The sequence below is a fragment of the Lissotriton helveticus genome, chromosome 1_1 (genome assembly GCF_964261635.1).
Source record: "Lissotriton helveticus chromosome 1_1, aLisHel1.1, whole genome shotgun sequence".
NCBI lineage: Eukaryota > Metazoa > Chordata > Amphibia > Caudata > Salamandridae > Lissotriton > Lissotriton helveticus.
In genome coordinates this window covers 972,461,670-972,480,209 of record NC_136057.1, presented here as the reverse complement: position 1 = coordinate 972,480,209, position 18,540 = coordinate 972,461,670, and the positions used below count along the sequence as shown (strand labels likewise).

Here is an 18,540-nt window from a genome sequence, read left to right as displayed (position 1 = left end):
GAAAGGAATGGGGTGCCTGTTGATGGGGTGGTGGGACTTGACACTCTCTGAAAGCGATACCCATAGTGATGCCTCAAAAAGGGTGAAATTGCTGGGGATACTGTCTTGTATTTGGGGAAATACCAAGGGAGCATGCAGTAGCTCTACTCCCTTTGAAGCGCTTGAGGGTGTAGTCAGCCTCCTATCCAAAGAAGCAAGATCTGTCAAAATGCATACCAATCAGTAATGCCTGAACATACCCAAGAAGCCCGTAGATCTCATTAAAGCATGGTGCCAACCACTCTGCCTAAACAGTTAGTTGTGTCCGTGCCTGGACCAGATGTACCAATTTGAGGTAAACTTTCTCTGGGACTGCTTGTAAGATCACAGCGACGGAGTCCCATAAGGCATAGGAGTACATTCCCAGAAAGCAGCTGGGATTGACTGACATGAGGGTGAGGCAACTGGAAGAAAAGATCCCCTTCCCAAAATGCCCCTATTCTTTTCAACCCTCTGTCTAGGGGGATGGTAGGAAAAGAATTGGGGTTAACACTTTTAGTGGAGGCCCGCTACTACCAGACTCTCCAGAGTAGGATGCAACATTAGGAAGGCAGGGTCACCCACAGCGGGTTTGTGACAACGTGCCACTTACCTGTTTACAGGTGCGTAAGAGCAGGATTTAGCCTAAGTGCCCATAAGGGAATCGGTCAGGGCCTTGCTGGATGGCAGGAGGGGTTAAGATGAGGATTGCCCTGGGTGTAACACTTCAAGCTAAGATTTTGGTTTTTAGCTCAACAGAAGGCAGCTCCAGATACAAGACTTCTGCAGTTCATCTACTGATGTAGGGAATAAAGCAGACATCCGTGGAAGGGCCGAGGAGAGAAACCAGCCCTGTCTCTGGGGAAGTATCCAGCCCACTGGCCTCAGAGGTCCAGAGAAAAATTGTCATCATCATCATCATATTGTGGGAGAACTCATTACCACCATCCACTTCATCACAATCATCACCATCATCACCAAAAGCTGGCTGGCTCTTGTCAGAGTCTCATCCGAACAGCTGTTGGCAGACTACAGGCGGCTCCTGGAGAAAGGCACCGTCTTATTAGAGCCAAAATGGACTGGGGTTGAATTCTTAGTATTTGAGCCAGAATGCAGTTTCTGCCAAAGTCGTGACAGATTCAGTTTGAGGTCCGACAATAGGATCAATGTCCTCCTCTGGCGCTGACGTTTACACGGTAGCAAGAGGCATGGATCATGGTGCCGGGCATGGAGTCCCTCTAGAGTCAGAGCTGAACCCAAAGTGAATTCAGGAGCACAGATGGTGCTGATGGCGGTTCCTCCAGCAGTAACCCAACTGAAGGACTCTTGGATCCATGGGTCCCAGTGGCGTGCCATTGGTAGCTGGTTGGGTGCTGAAGATGTGGAGAGAGCCGTGGTTAAATGTCTCAATCTATTGTAGCATCATTGGTGGACCCAGGAATTCTGTCTGCATCAGAATCTGCTGAAGAAGCTGCTCTTCGGTAAAGGACCAGGAACAAGAACGTGGGTCCCCTTGATGTCCTTGTGACTTCTCAGGTGGAGAGTAACAACACTAGGACGAGGCACACTCGGACATCTTATGCCTCTTTTTGGATTTGGCTTACCCGAAGACTAGGACCGCAATGATGACCTGTCATGAGACAGGCCCCAAGATTGGGAACAAGCATGTGTCCTTGACTTCGAGGAGCCCTTAAGCAACTTCCTACAGTACTGACGTACAGCTTGGCTTCACTGTCCTGTGTTGTCTTCGGGTGCATAACGGCACACTTCTCAAAGGACATGCAGTTGTGGTATGACCCCAAATACCAGAGACACACCTCGAGGGGTTCTGTCACAGACATTAGCTTGCGATAGTCCCTACGAGACTTAAACCCTGTAGTTTTAGAAGAGGAAATGTTCCATTGCGCGGTGGATAGAAATTTAAAGAGAAAAAACTAATTACATGAAAAATTAGGAGCCAGCTCCAGATCGGCACCTGGGAATATTCTAAAGGAGGTAATTTGTGGGTAGAAGTAAGTATTCGTCTGCAAACAGGCATTTTTCTCTGCACCGTGGTCCAAGAAGGAGTACCTGCAGTAATAAACCTTTCCCAGTCACAATACGTACCAAGATACCAGCATGATCAAACCCTCCAAACTTTACCTGTAATCCATTGTTAAGTGCTCAATTTTACTTTAGTAAAGAATATTGGACCAGATTTACAAAGTATTGCTTACATTTAAATTGCCTTTGGTTGTACTAAATATGATGCATTCCCCAAATGTAGAATCCCAATGCTGATTTACAGAGTCATTCAATAATCATGAGGTGCATTTACAAATGTAGAAAGTCTGCCAGTACGGCAGAATTACTTAATTCCACAAAAGCATTAGAAGAGGTGAAAGGATTTGGTTATTACAAAATGATAAAGCATCATATTTTCTAAAAAAACAACATATTTCCTAAATATACTGGTTTCTCAATATGTTGTGGTCACACCTCACAAATACAATAGTACACGTTTTTTAGATGTACAGTACATTCAGAAAAATGTATTAACATTTGTGTGTTACACTTGTGTGTGTTTTGGTGTGTTATTGTCTCTTGTGTGTTGACATCTTTTGTTTTCACCTGAGTGGCTATTTGAGCATTATTTTGTCACTTTTTCGTGTTACACTTGACTTTTGATTTCTGATACAGCCAAGGCAGTGGAGAACATCATTTGTCCTTTGCCCTGCTGTATAAGAAGCACTTCCTTAGAACATGATGCAATGCGTGAGATCTAGTCCTACATTTAGACATGAAGTATGGAAGGCTCACCACTCATGCAGGCTTCATGGAGTGGGGAGGCTGTGAAGAGAGGAGGGTTCACTCTGGCTCCATGAGCTAGAAGGAGCTGCACACATTCCAGACTGCCAGAGGCACAGGCATCACAGAGTGGGGTGCTGCCGTCGATGTTTCGGGCGTCTACCTGTTTAGGAGAGATGCAACACAAGAACCTTATTTAAGAAATTATCATTATGATCGAATTACTGGTTCAAGTTAAAGTTTTTGCAAAAATTGTACATTCTTTTAACATTCATTTAATAATGGGAAATAAAAATTACAGCAATACTATAAGGTTAAAAAATAAAATGATCAGACCAACGAATACCACATAAATGAAAATTAAACAATAGCCAGTAAACTGAATAAGCATTGGCAAAGCCAACAGGTCTTCCCTATGCTTTTGGCGGAAATAAATAGTATCAGGACGTTGCTGAGCCATGTCAAAATAACAAGCATTTGCAATACAATAGGTCTCGCAATTGCAAGATTTGTGTGTTTAAAAAACACCTGCAATAATAAAAGGTCTTGTCATTTACAATACCAATAGGTCAAAGTTTCTAAAATGTGAGACCTATTGCTTTGCAAATGTTTGTTTTCAAGTGCCCCATGTTGGGCTTTCAAGTTAATAGAGGCCACGCCCCTTTCTTTTGACGAGCCATGTTTAAAGAAAGGTCCACTGCTGGTATTAAAGTGAAAGCGCTGTGTGGGGCGCTTTTTTGTAAAAGCAAACGTGAAAGTGCGCGTGGCGGCTGAATGTTCCAGGAACGCATGTCGTGCCTGCAGCAAGTGAAACTTATTAAAGAAAATAGTGCTTACAGACTAAATAACACGTACCGTGTAACAACCAAAATAAAAGGGCCAGTCCTCATGGGAGGTTACAAATAAAGACAAGGCGGAGCTAATGAGGGGCTTACAAGCCTATTTATTTATCAGAAGCCGGAGTGTACGAAGGACAGTGACACAAGCCAATAACAAATATGGGCGGAGAGTGGGTGTGGCTTCAGTGCATACTTCAATGCAGCATGCCTTGCTGAGCAGCGCATGCGCTGCCCAGGCTCGACCTAAAAATAAAGGCTTGAAGGCAGTTGCTCAATTCCACTAAACACTTGAGCAAATCTAGTTCTAAATCTATTGGAAGCATATGGCGCGCGCAGACAACGGCAAATAAAGCGGCGCTGAAAGGGAGAAACAAAGTTGGTGCTGCTGGGATATCGAGTCGGAAGAGGGTGGAGAAGGAAGAGAAAGCCGGGGAGGTGGAGAGCGAGGGCTCTCTGTAAACAACTTTTGCCGCGGCCCTGAAAGTGATGGCGCGCGTACACACAACGGCAAAACTGAAAGCAGGCTGGCGAGTGGCAAATGGCAGCTGTACACGTCGCGCGCCTACTTTTCGCGTAACAGCAAACAGGTGGCCGACAAAAGCCTGTGGGTAGCACTTTGAGAAGCCAGTAACTAAATGTCTCGCCAGAGCAGCGCATGCGCTGGCCCAGGCGAGACCTAAAACTGGAACCATTCATTGAGGCACTGATGCACCAACTGTTCAATCCGAATCTCTCCACCCTCTTCATTGTGGCACGTGCTCACCGTACATTGGGCCCTAGACCTCCTGTAAGCTCCACACTCAGTCCAATCCTAGCACGGATATTAAACTACTGGGACCGTGATGCCATACTCAGGTTGGCTAGGGAAAAAGGAAGCATAAACCACAAAGGTAATAAAATTTCCATCTTCCCAAACTTCACCCTCTCGGTCCAGGCGTGAATTCCTGCAAGTGAAAAAGATGTTAAGACAAGCGGAAATCCCGTACGCAATGCTGTACCCGGCAAAATTAAAAGTCAATTACAAGGGTTCCGCTCATCATTTCACAGACGCCAAGTCAGCTTTAAAATTTGCCAAACATGTTTGCAGCTTAAAGAAACCATCCAAATCGCTCACATGAACTTACAAGAAGCAAGATTGAGAGATAATGATTGGTATATGTACATATAAATGTCAGGTATTGTTGTATTTATCCGCAAGGTAGCCCAACCCCCATGTATAGATTATAGATAGTGCGGATATAGCTGGCTAGCCATTGCTATACACAATGCCTGCCCGGGGTGGCTGTGGAGCTCTTTAAAGACTTGGTGGCCACCCAATGTATGGTGGGGGAGTAAGCCGGTAAACCATGCCCCGGTGAGATCTCCCAATACCAGTCCCTTGGCATATGTTGCGAAATTTGTTACAATGAGTTGGGATTTTTACTCAACCTAATTGGGGGGTTAGTGTGGGTGGGGGACGGGATGGGGATGTTTTACAGTTCACAAGGACAGCACTACGGGGTAGAATTCTATCAATAGATATATTGCAGAGTGACAGCAGGCCACCCTCTCTAATTGCTTCACCACAGATACAGTCAGATTGTTCTCAGTAGTATGTGCACACCTCAAACCTTAGGAAGCAGCGTATTTGCCGCCATGGGTCCACGCATAAGAGACACGCAGTCATGCTCAATAGATAGAGTATCATTTTCTCACGTGGCACATTAGGGGGTTACATAATTTCTGCAAAACACGTTTGGTGCACACATACCTGGCTAGGCACAACATAGATATCTGTTTCCTTCAGGAAACCCATTTAAATAGCTTGTCTCATACTAAACTACAAAATAGACGCAGGGGAGCTGTATACTCGGCCATTTACTCAAATTACGCTAGAGGGGTATCTAGTCTGGTAAAGAGGGGACTACACTGGAAATTAACGTCTTCACAAATAGTTCCAGAAGGCCGTTATGTGATCCTTGGGGGGACATTGGGGACAATGGGCATCACGCTGGCCGCAGTGTATGGCCCTGATGTTGACAAGCCTAATTTCTTTAGGAATGTTTGGGCTAAGATTAAAACAATGGGATATGACTTGATTATATGGGGAGGCAACTTTAACGCCTTGATCGACAATGTCAAGCACAGGAATGGGTGGTCCCGGAACCTTAACTTGCGATCGATTATCGCTATTAATGAGATAATTCCAGAGGAAGGGCTTGTCGACATTTGGCGCCAAAGACACCCACCCAACCCTACATGAGGGCACCTGCATCACCACTCAGCATAATGCATGTTCCAGGCTTGACTTCTACTTAGTGATACCTGACATAGCAGCTTGGACCGACTCGACACAACATCTGCCCAGAACACTGTCAGATCATGCACCGGTTCTGTTTAAAATGTCTGTGCCGGCGAAACAGTCTAGACCAATCTGCTGGAGGCTACCGCCAAATGCCCTGCTAGACGCGCCATTCAGGGAAGAGATAAGAGGGGACATTTCAGAATATTTCTCCACAAACACAGGTTTACTACAGACACAAGCTATGCTATGGGAAGCATTCAAGGTGGTTATCAGTGGGAAATGTATCTCGAGGCAGGCAGGGGTACTGAGATCGATTAGCTCACTTTGAAAAAGCTTGAAGGCCATATCAAGGATCTCGAGTCACAATACTATAGCACTGGTGACACAGATTTACTATGTACTATTAGGGAGAAAAGACAACAGATTTTGTCTGGGTAAAAATGCCAAGTGTCATAAGTGTGGGAGAATAAGACATCTGGCAAAAGTGTGTCACTCCAGTATCAGTAAAACTGAAAAAGTGAACTGTATAGTTCAGGATGAACCGTTATGTGAAAGTGACCTAGTTCAGGATTTATAAGAGATGATTGTAGCGGCCACGGATGAAAGTATAGTCTCTGGTGATCCGTTTGATTGTGTAGATCCCTATGTAGATGTGTTCGTGGGTGATGTTTGCTTAAAGTTATTGGTGGACTCTGGTGCCCGCATAACAATGATTACATATGATTTGTTCAAGAAATCTTGGGGGGACAGATCTCACTTTCCTTCAGATAGAGCACCCGTCTATTACGAGGGATTCATAGAGGATGTGTTGGAATTCAAAGGCCGCAAGATAAGGTAAGATTTATTTGGCGGTTCATGGTTTAAACATCCTTGGTTGGTACCATCAAGGGCTTTTCAGAATGGTATTGAGACCTGGAACCAGTGAACAAGTTTTGGTTGTCAAAGATAGTTCAAAAAAATTCTCTCTGCTTAGAATACGAGTTTCCCAAAGTGTTTTCAGACTCTCTTGGGAAAATTGTGAGATTTAAGCACAAGATCAAAGTGAAGAAAGAGGCCGTAACTGTGAAACATAAGGTCAGGTTTGTGCCATTTAGCCTTAGGGGAGATCTCAAGACGGAATTGGATAGATTGCAGAATTGTGGGATCATTGAGCCTGTTGAATCCAGTTTGTGGTTAAGTCCATTGGTTGTTGCACACAAACGAAATGGCGAAATAAGTTTGTGCATCGACCTGAGAAGTCTTAATAAAGAAATTTGGATTGATTCCCATCCCCTTCAAAAAATTGGTGACCTGTTAGAAGAATTGAGGGACACAGAATGGTTTTCAAAGATTGATTTGGCCTCTGCGTACCATCAAGTTATGTTGGATGATGAGTCTCGCCACTGTATAGCTTTTAACTCCCCGTTTAGTTCATTTCAGTTCTGTAGGATGCCTTTTGGTCTCGCCTCTGCGGCTTCCGTGTTCCAACACGTAATGCAGACAGTGCTCCAAGATGTAAATCTTTCAAAATGATGTGCTCATTTTTCTAAACATTTAGAAGAACATAACATTTTGAGCACTGTGCTTGGTACTTTTGAGAAAAAAGGGATTGTCATTAAAAAATAAATAAATGTGACTTCTGGAAGAGATAAATAGAATTTCTGTGACATCTTGTTTCGGTTAAAGGTGCTAGCCCAAGGCCAGGTCTGGTGAAAGCAGTTGTCGATTGCCCATGTCCAAAAAACGAGGATGTGTTCGCTCCTTTTTGGGGTTGTGTGAGTTCTACGCACGTTTCATACCTGAATATGCCAGTAAAAGGAAGGTCCTTGGTAATATGTTAAGGACGAACGTCACTTTTGTGTGGGATGTTAATTGTCAGGAAACTTTTGAGTTGGTCAAGTCAGAAATGGTCAATGCAAAAACGCTTAGTGCTTATGACCCGGGTGTTCCTTGCACCATTACAGTTGATGCCAGTAATTATGGTCTTGGGGCAGTGCTTACTCAACCTTCAGGTGTGAGTGAAGTTACCATCAGTTATGCTTCCAGAGTACTGCGAGATACAGAGCTTAACTACTCTGTGATTGAAAAGGAGCTTTTGGAGTGTTATTGGGCATGTGAAAAGTTCAGAACTTACATTTGGGTAGGAAATTTGTCATCCAAACTGATCATAAACCCCTTGTATACATTCTGGGGGGAGAATGTCTTAAATATGCCACGCCTCGTATTGCACGACTGACTACCAAACTATTACAGTATGATTTTGTGGTAAAGCACATCCCAGGAAAGGAAAATGTCAGAGCCGATATGCTGTCAAGGCTTCCTTGAGGAGAAGATGATGTACTGGATGTGGATGAGGACAAGGAGGACTGTGTTATTGCTTTTGTTGATGCAGTTGAAAATAAGGCTTGCAGTGAGATTGAATGACCAATTTTGTCAAAAAGAGAGGCATGTCTTTTGGTGATCCCATCTGTGTCGAGAAAGTTTGTGGTGGTGCTATTATGGTACGTGGTGGGCATTAGGGGAATGCTGGGAAAGTTGGGAATGTTCATTCTGCTGCCCATAATTCTAATTGCACAAGGAGTGATGTTGATATACCTTCTGGACCAATTAATGTCCCTTCTGGTAATACTTCTGAATCCTCTGTGACAAGTGAAGCACCAAGGAGGTCTACTCGCATTAGACGTGTTCTTGGATGTTACGATGATATATTCTATTTCATTATTTTCTTTTTGATAATCAATTTTATTAAAATGTATAGCAACATATAAGTTAATTGGTTGCAGTTCAATAAACATCAGTGTAAGCATGACAGTACATACAGTTGACAGAGAAAAGGGCGATCCATCGGGGTATAACACGTCAGTCCATACAGTAGGTACAGTTGTACATGTAATAAAATAAAATAAAGGCAGATCATCAGGGTGGAAACATATTGAACCATTTACCCCACACTTTACTGATTAAGTCAGGGCACCCCCTGGCTTCGAATAGGGCCTCCTCCTGGATCCCACACCAATCCACTCCTCTCCCCCAAACTTTTATAGTAGGCGCCTCAGCCTGGGACCAGTGCGCCGCTATATCTCTCTTGGCCACTGCCACAGCTGTCCCCAACAGGCACTAGTCCGCCCTAGAGCCATCCAAGCCAACAAACACCCCCAACAACATACGCAGCGGATCATGGGGAACCTCCCATCCCAGGGCCCCGCCCCCAAAACAGCCTATTTCATTATTTTATCTGCATGAATTGTACTACATTAGATACTATTCCTGTATCTCTATGTTCATTTTTGACTATTGTTTCATTCAGCTACAAATTTGAAGAGGTGCTCAAAGGATGTTTCAAACTATATTAGTATTCACCTAAGCGGAGAAGGGGACTTAAAGAGATAACTGATAATCTGGAAGAGCAGCCATTTTGGTGGCTTTCAGCAAATCAGATGCGTAGCAAGTCAGCACAGGGCAGTAACAGCGCTTAAGACAAACTGGGAATCTACAGTACTTCATCTTGAGCACCTTGCTACTGGTAGTGATGAATATTCATAGAAAGCCAAAGGATTGCTTCATGACATGAAATCAGAGAAGTTTCTTTATTTCTTGCACTTCATGATAGACTTCACAGAGCTGCTTCAGCAAGTGTCTAAGGCATTTCAAGAAGAAGTCAGTCTTATTTCTGAAGTTGCAAGAAAGATTGAGGTGCTTCAACAGAAGCGAATACAGCTGAAAACAAAGCCAGGAAAAGCACTAACACAATTTCAATTGCTTTTTAAAGATAATAATTTTGCAGGGGTCCCATTACTAACATAGGCAAAGCCTGCTAGAAAAGGCAGCTCTCTAGTGGAAAAGGACAATAGTGGATTGACTCTGCTCCTGGAGGACGCTTACCTCCGCCTCTCCTCGGGATCCAGCTGAGCCACCGATATCCCGCCGATATTCCCTTTGGCTTGTGCGATCGCTGATGTGAAGGGAAGCGTTGAGGAATTATTCTTCAGAGGAACCGAGAAAGACAAATTTTAAAACTACCGTTCAAAAGCTAAAAAGCCAACGCTTGCGGCGTCTGCGGCGGTACTTGGCCACCTCCTAGCTGCTAGATGTGCCGGATCACTCAGCTGAGCAGCGCGGTGCATGGTGGCCGTGCAGCGAGATGGTTTTTAGTAAAAACCCCTTCAGCGGCGACGCTATCACTTTTGCGAATACAGAGTGTTGCCAGTATCGTCAGTTGCGGCTGTAGCAGCTGTGACAGGTCTTCGTTAAGCGGCTGTTGGGGAGTGCAGGGCTGCAGGGGAGTGCCTACACGGCCAGGCTTCTACCTGAAGAATGGGATGGCTCCTCCTCGAACCACCCGCCGGGGGCGAGCAGAGGCCCAGGTGGAAACCAGGGGATCTGCAGGAGCTGTGGATGCCTCATTGGTACAGGAGAGCGGTAGAGCTATCTATGGCAGAGTTTCGCCTGGAGAAGTGCCGGTAAGCAACATTGTATATGTGGGTGTGTGCAACTCTAGCAACTCAGGATGTGACACCTCAAATGTCCCCCAGATGGGGAAACCGATCCTGAAACTTTTGCGCTCTAGGAGGGCAATGGCACTTCTTCGATCCTGCAGCTCGGAGACAGCCATCCCTGGTCTTCAAATGGCTAAAGTTCTAAATGCCGCTGTACATGAGAGCTGGGAGTGTATGGGAGACCCAGCTATACCCACAGTGCTTACTGCCCCTCCTGATTCGAACCTTGTCTGTACTATCGAGCCCCCTGCAACAACCCAAGAAGTAATCACGGTGGACCCCATTCATGAGAAAGCGATTGACTTAATTCTTCCCCCGCGGTTTCTGTCTCTGCTAATTCAGGTCACACTTTTGAGTCTATCGGGTCGACTGGTGAGGACCCTTTGGCAAATATGAACCAGCTAAATGTCAGCTTACCGAGTATCGGTCCTGGCAGGGTGGGTGAGAGTAACGGAAGATTTGAAAATTGCGAAAGTGGTATCTGTAAGGGGCAGACCAGTGACTTCAACAGCAGCTGGAGTAATAATGTTTCAAAATCCAGGCAGCCCGATTTTCTGCCTAAACGTGAGGAGGTCTTGCACTTCTCTAAGACCGAGTGGCAGAGTATTCCATAAACGTGAAGCTGCCACTTGAAAGGATCTGCTCCCGATCCTAGACACTCTGACCTTAGGTGTGGCAGTCAGAAGCTGAGCGGATGACCTCAGAGTGCGTTGGGGAATGTAATGTTTAAATCTTTCATTGAGGTAAGGGGCCCCAATCTTATGGAAGGCCTTAAAGACCAGCACCAGTGATTTAAAAAGGATACGCTTCTGAACCGGAAGCCAATGGAGGGAAACCAGCAGAGGGGACGTATGAGTCCTGGGTCCTGCAAGGAAAATGACTCTGGCCGCTGCGTTCTGGAACATTTGAAGACAGCCGACCAGACACGCCGGAAGCCCAGGTAGAGAGAGTTGATGTAATCAAGCCTGGAGATCACCAGGGTCTGTACGACCGTCTTTCTATGCGAGACAGGACAGGGGAGAAAGTTTGGCAACATTCTCAACACCCCAAAACAGTTTCCGGCCACTGATTGTATCTGGGCCTTCATTGAAAGAGTGGCCTCCAGTTTAACCCCTAAATCTTTCAGCGTAGTCACTGGTGCAGAAGGGGGGGACATATCTTGCAGCCACCAATTAAGCCATGCATCACACGGGCTAGAGAAAAGAAGAAAATAATTTCCGATTTGTCCGAGTTACATTTCAATTCGTTATCTCTGATCCAGAAAAAAACCTCGGACAGGCAGTTTTTAATAGCATCGCCATTGAACACGGCACCCTTTTCACATGTGAACAACAGTTGGGTTTCGTCTGCATATGATGTTATTTTCGCACTATGCTTCTCGGCTATAAGTGCAAGAGGGGCCATATACAGATTAAACAGAGTGGGGCTCAAAATTGAGCCCTGGGAACTCCAACGTTCATAGACGGTATATCGGCGGTAAAAGGACGGGACCAAATGGTTTGTTTCCAGTTATTAAGAAAGAAGGTGAACCATCTCTATATGGTTCCTCCGGCACCGCACTCCTCAAGTCTGCTCAGCAGTTTATTATGGGGTACGGTGTTGAAGGCCGCAGAGAGGTCGAACAACACCAGTGCCGCACTTCCTCCTTTGTCCAATGTGGTTTTAATAGCTTCAGAAACTTCTAGTAGTACAGTCTCTGTGCTAAAGTTATCCCTGAAACCGGACTGACTAGGGTGAAACAGATGGTTAGACTAAGCATATTCTGTGGTAATCATATTGACATATTTCTCCAAAGCCTTAGAGAAAAAAGGAAGTAAAGAAATGGGCCTGTAGTTACAAGCTGCACGCGGGTCGGCCGAGGTTTTTTTCAGCAGCGGAAGGATTTTGGCATGTTTCCAGGACTGAGGCATAAGGCCCTCTCGAAGAGCAGTATTCAGAATAAAATGTACTGCAGGATTGAGTACCTCTGCAGTAGACAATGGTATTTTAGCTCGACAGGGGTCGGAGGGTGAGCCAGATTTGAGAGCCTTCATAATTGAGAGCGATTTTTCCTGAGAAATGGCAGGGATCGGCAACCAAGATGGGTCGGTGCAACACCTAGCGACAGGCAATAAAACAATGGCAGCAACAGGTGCTGGCAACTCAGTTTCAAAAGAGTCTTGGATATCTTTGATTTTAGTATGGAAGAAACATGCCAACAGATTCGTTAGTCGGCGTAAACAAGCTGCTGGTGGACTACAAAAAATTTTACGATGTTAAAAAGTTCTCTGCTTTTATTATTAGCCTCAATGATTTTAGTAGAGAAAAAAAGTTTCTTTCCCTCGCAAACATTTCTATTATGCTCTCTCAAGGCCTGCTTGTAAATGCCTTTGTCTATGGAGTTCGCCCGCCATTTCCTTTCAAGGCATTTGAACTCGCTTTTGCTAGTCTTCAAGGCTCCCGAGAACCAGGGGGCAGAAACTCGGTTAGTTTCAGTTGGCCTCAAGGTGGGAGGAGCAATTTCCAAGGCGCGCAATTGGAGCCAATGCTCTAAGACGAACACATCGCCCTCTAGGTTCCCACTCAGAGAGATAGGATAGTGACTTAATACTTTCTGCATAGCACCTGGGGAAATCAGGTGGAATGGTCTATAGTTATTGACACAGGCCTGGGCAACAGAAAGAAGCTTGTCAGGCTCCCTGGAAACTCTAAAACTTAACAAGCAATGGTCTGACCAGACTAAAGGAAGGGGAGCATCTATTTCAATTTCTTTAGATGAAAAAATCTGATCTAGCGTATGCCCCTTATCAAGGGTAGGGAGATAGTCTCTAGACTATCTAACTCAGGGGACGCTGGTAAAATTGGTAACATTGGTAACATTCTAAACGCTACCTCGCACAATGGTCGTCTAGGCATGGCGGCAAATACTTTGGAAAACACATCTGAGACTCTTCTGACTGCTGGTATGGTCGCGGAGGACCCACATGCTCAGGGCTCAGGGCAGTTTACAGACCGGGACTAATGATGGAGGTCAAGGCTCTTTCCAAATGTCAACAGATATGGAGACTGTTCATGCCACAGGGTCTACACCCCTATAGTTACAACCTTTCCCGCAGTGTCTACTCCCGCTATACCTTTATCAGCACCCTCTTTAATACTGCCCATAAAAGAAACTGGGAATGCGAGTAGCGCTGGGCATATTCAGCATACTTACTATGCTGGTAGGGATGGCGTGGATGATGAACCTTAATTCTCCAGAATCATGCAGGCGCTCGCCATTCAGAAAGTGGAAGCACAAGACTATTATCAGCAAGCCACAGTCAACAGCACTGAAATTAAGCAAGCACTGTCAGAAGTCACTATCAAGGTCTCTCATTTAACTTCTGAGGTCTCCAACCTTCAACAACAGGTGGCAGTGGTAGAGGAGGTCAATACCCAAACGGTGAACTTGGTTAAATCACAAGACTCTCAAATGGCTCTCAAGCAATTTAAGATCGAATATCTTGAAAATCGGCAGCGGCGTCAGAATTTGAGGAGTTACAGAATTCCAGAAGGCAGGGAAGGCTCTGACCCAAGGGCATTAATTGTAAATTTACTACGGAAGGCTTTCCCTGACTTAGAAGATTGGGATATGGACACACAAGTTCAGAGAGCGCATAGACTGCCTCTATTTCTTCCACAAAGCAGCCAAACCAAATTTTGCAAGGCCTATTCTTGTGTTTTTGGGCAATTTTTTGCATCGTCAGGCAATTTGTTTTAAGGCACGGTCCACGGCTCCCGTCAAAGTTGATACTGTTTCTACGTTTGTGCGCTCAGACTTGTGCAAATCAACTATGGACAAGCGTTGGCAGATTTGTCAACATATGGACCCATTTAAAGCTGTGTGCATGCAGGTTTTATTACAGGAGCCTGCTCGTTTAAAAGTCATTAAGAATGGTCGCACACATTTTATCTTAATGAGCAGGAGGCAAAAAGGCACTCTTTAAGTGGCAGCCTGCCTCTAAAGTCTGATGTTCAATAATGGCTTAATGAAAAACAAAAATATATATATATATATATATATATATATATATATATATATATATATATATATATATATATATATAGGAAAAGGAAAAAATAAAATAAAAAGAGGGGGTTGATTAACAACTAGCTTCTAACTAAGTTTGTCTAAACGTCCTTGCTTTTGGCCTTGGATGGTACTGCTAAGATGGGTTCCTTTTCTCTTTCTGTTTTTGTTATTTCATGTTTCTTGGACAGTGGCATGGTTGGAATGCGGTGGGCTCAGGAGGGGGATTTCCGAGTGGCTGGGGAGAGACGTCCTCTGTATGCGGTCACTCGAGGACAGCAATGAAGGGGGTGACTCCTTTTCTAAGACTCAGGGTGGGGGGGTTGAAAGGGTGAGGGATACGTAGAAATTGTGGTGTGGCCTGTTTGGCCATTTTTTGCTTTGGGTTAGTAGGTGGAGGGTAGTTGGGGAGGGAGGGGGATAAAAAGCCAATTTGCAGTTAAAAAAGCACAGACAGAGTAGAGGATTAAGAAACTTTTACTATTTTTGATGGAGACTGCTCAAAATTTACAAAACTTACATAATGCCGTGTGTTAAACTTATGAGTTGCAACGTTTCTGGGCTTAACCAGGCCAGTAAAAGGCGATTGGTACCCGAAGAACTTAAGGTGTTTAAACCTTATATAGTTGGGCTTGCTGAAACGCATTTGGCCTTTAAGGATAGAACTCTTTTTAAACAACTTGGTTATGATTTTACTCGTGTGCACCTCACAGTCGGCATCTATCCGTGGGGTGGCTTTATTGAAGTCTAAACAATGTTCAATAATGGTGTTACGTACTTTGGCAGACTCTAAAGGAAGATGGGCAATTGCCCAACTTTTGATCTCTAGTCACAAGGTGACGATATGTATGGTCTACGGCCCTAATGTTGACTGCCCTGAGGTTCTCTCCTTTTTGTGTTCTGAACTTTTGGAATGGGCCAGGGACCCCATAGTTATGGGAGATTTTAATAGTATTTTAGATTAAAAGAAATTGACACCACAAATACTACGGCAAGAGGTCGAATGGCTCAGGTGAGGGCAGCTATACATGATTTACTTCACATACACCAAATGGAGAATGTCTGGAGAAAACTTTTTCCTACAGTACCAGCCTATACCTTCTTTTCAAATTCGCATAAACAGTACCCCAGAATTGATATGATTTTTTACTAATAAAGCTATGTTAGAAAATTCTTCTATGGAGGTGTGTCCTACAGTAACATCGGACCACAATCCCATTATGCTTACAGTACACTTCGATTTTGAGGGGAAGGAGCCAACAAAGAAATTCTCATATCCCAGGCACCTCCTCAGTAACCCGGACAACGTAACATATATGCAAGAAACACTGAGGGAATATATAGAAAACAACCAACATACTGCGTCTTGCGCTATAGTTTGGGACTGTCTGAAGGCATATGTGAGAGGGGCAACACTCCAATACATTATTAAGCAGAACCAGCTTAATGCAAGTCTGGTCAGAAATGAGCATAGGCAATACATGGAATTAGAGCGGCTACATGCACGAGCAATTCCCTTGAAGGACACTGGTGAATATTGATATACCTCCAGCTTATTGATGTAAGAGCAAAGCTCAGTAGAAGGCTAAAGGACAGAGTAGCTAACAGCTTTCAAAAGTTCAAAACGAGACAATATGAATATGGAGAACGGGTGGGACGGGTCTTGGCCTATCAGCTAGCGGACCAGAGGGCCAAGTTACATATCGAGCAGTTTATACTAAATCTCAAGATATAATAGAGCAATTTAGGTTATTTTATGCCGATCTGTACAGTGACTCAGCCAGTTTTAATCAGCAAGCAGTTATAGAGTACATACAAGAAAGTCCGATGTCTGTTTTGGAATCATCTAAATCCGACAAACTGGACAGAAATGCCGACTTACTGGAAATCAACCCAGCAATTAGTGCACTATCATCCGGCAAAGCGGTGTGCGAGGATATTATCCTTCTTGAGTTTTACAAAACTTTCAAGGATATATTGGTCCCGGTCTTTCTAGAGCTGGTTAATGAAATACTGCAAGGTGGGGATGCGCCCCCTCCTGGAATATAACTAATATCAGTGATTTTCCAAAAAAGGGGAAACCTGTGGAGGAGAGGGGTTCATACCGACCAATATTCTTAATTAATGCGGACGCAAAAAAAAAATTCTCAAAGCTTCTCGCCTCTCGTTTAGCTCCTCTGATTCACTTACTGGTATCTGAACAGCAGCATGGCTTTGTTCCGGGGCGAGACACTGCTGCACACATACCCACAGCTATTGCTGCATTCGATGTAGCTAGTCATTTAGATCAGCTGATGCTGGACGCTGAGAAGGCCTTCGACCGAGTGGCTTGGGAGTCTTTATGGCATACGATGTTATCTTTAGGCCTCGGTCGGAGTTTTATATCGGTGGTACAGAAACTATATAGCAAACCAATTGCTACTATTAGGCTCAATGGCCTTTCTTCTTCTTCTTCTTTTAGTATTCAGACGGGTACGCTGCAGGGATGCCCGCTATCCCCATTATTATTTGCTCTGTACATCGAGCCCTTTATCAGGCATCTGCTTCATAATAATCTTAAATCTCCAGTGTCCTTCAATGGTATGGCTTTAAAAATGACTGCTTACGCAGACGATATTGCTATATATACCACAAGACCGGTAGAAGCTATCGCCGTGATAACTCAAGAGACTCAGCGTTTCGGCTCTTTCTCAGGCTTTAAGCTCAATTTAAATAAGACACAGTCAATTTAAAATTTTTAACCTGAATCAGCCCCACTCTCGCTAAGAATCACTAGAACTGCTACTTATCTCAGAGTCTGTCTTAGCTGTCACACTGATGATGTTATCGCTTTAAATTATGAGCTATTACTGAAAAAGGTTGTTGCAGATATGCGTAGTTAGCACAAGTTACCACTTACTATTATTGGGAGGTGTAATGTAGTAAAAATGAATATTCTAACGAAGTTCCTTTACCTGTTTTGTACTATTCCACTGAGGGTTCAACTGTCACTATTTAAGCGGATAGATAGTGCTAAGGCAGTTATACATGGGGTTATCGGAGGGCAAGGAGAGCTCTTAGGTATATCAAGTTAACTTACGAACAAGGCAGTTTTAAACTCCCAGATTTCAAAGCTTATTTTTGGGCCGCTTTTGTTAATCGGATTCAGAGTTTACTAAAGGGATCTGGTGTGGGCAAGACTTGGTTCGCATACCAGCTGGCCTGTGGCCCAAACACAGGGTTTTTATTGTATAAAATGGCTGACCCGAATTATTATAAAAGGGCTCGATTTAAGACAGTCAGACATATTGCCCAGATTTGGCTAGATATATGTAAAGCTTATGCATTACCAGATCTACACAAATTTACTTTTCTTTGGGGTAACCCGAGATTGTCTGATATATTTTTCGACTCAGCGGGGAGAGGGTGGCAATGCTGCGGCATAACATAGCTTGGGCAGTTGTATGATGACCAAGGTTTTAGATTATTTGCATCACTGAAAGACGAATTCGGGGTAGCACATAATTAATTTTTAAAATATTTACAAGTCAGTGACTATTTTATTAAAGGGGAAGGCTTATTAGCCCTACCCGGTTCAACTGAGGTATTACGTGCAATTTTCCAGATTTCAGGTCGGTTGCTACATAGGGAAAGTCTATCAGAGATTCATGTCGGCGTTAATGACGATGGTATACGGATTATAGCCAAATTAAATCGCATTTTTTAAACCGATATTACAAACGAGGAAGCAATGAATCATTGGCTATAATAAATACTGCAGTTACCTCAATTAACCTGAAGTTGCAGCAACATCGTATTATGTTTATGTTTTACTATACCCCAGAGGTTATCTCCAAGTGGGCTATGACCCACACTTCTTTAAAGTCATGCTTCCCGAAGTGTAATGAATATGCCGCTGATCTCCGGCATATGTTTGTTACATGTCCAAAGTTAAATACTTTTGGTTTGAGGTTACCCGCGTAAATTACTAGGCAATGATACTCAATTAACGGAGAAAGAAATATTATTGGGGACTTTAGCTGATTCAGGCAATTTATTGAATTCTCTGGTTTCAATTATTATAGTTTGTGCTCGTTTGTGTATTGCCAG

General features: G+C 44.1%; 1 protein-coding gene across 1 annotated transcript in view; it reads right to left on the bottom strand.

The window, feature by feature from the left end:
* Positions 1-18,540, bottom strand: part of ASB13 (ankyrin repeat and SOCS box containing 13) — a 232,927-nt gene that overhangs the window by 122,010 nt on the left and 92,377 nt on the right. Inside the window, exon 3 of the mRNA XM_078677339.1 lies at positions 2,818-2,968. Within this exon, the coding sequence (XP_078533465.1) occupies positions 2,818-2,968 (151 nt within the window). The remainder of the gene's footprint in view (positions 1-2,817; positions 2,969-18,540) is intronic.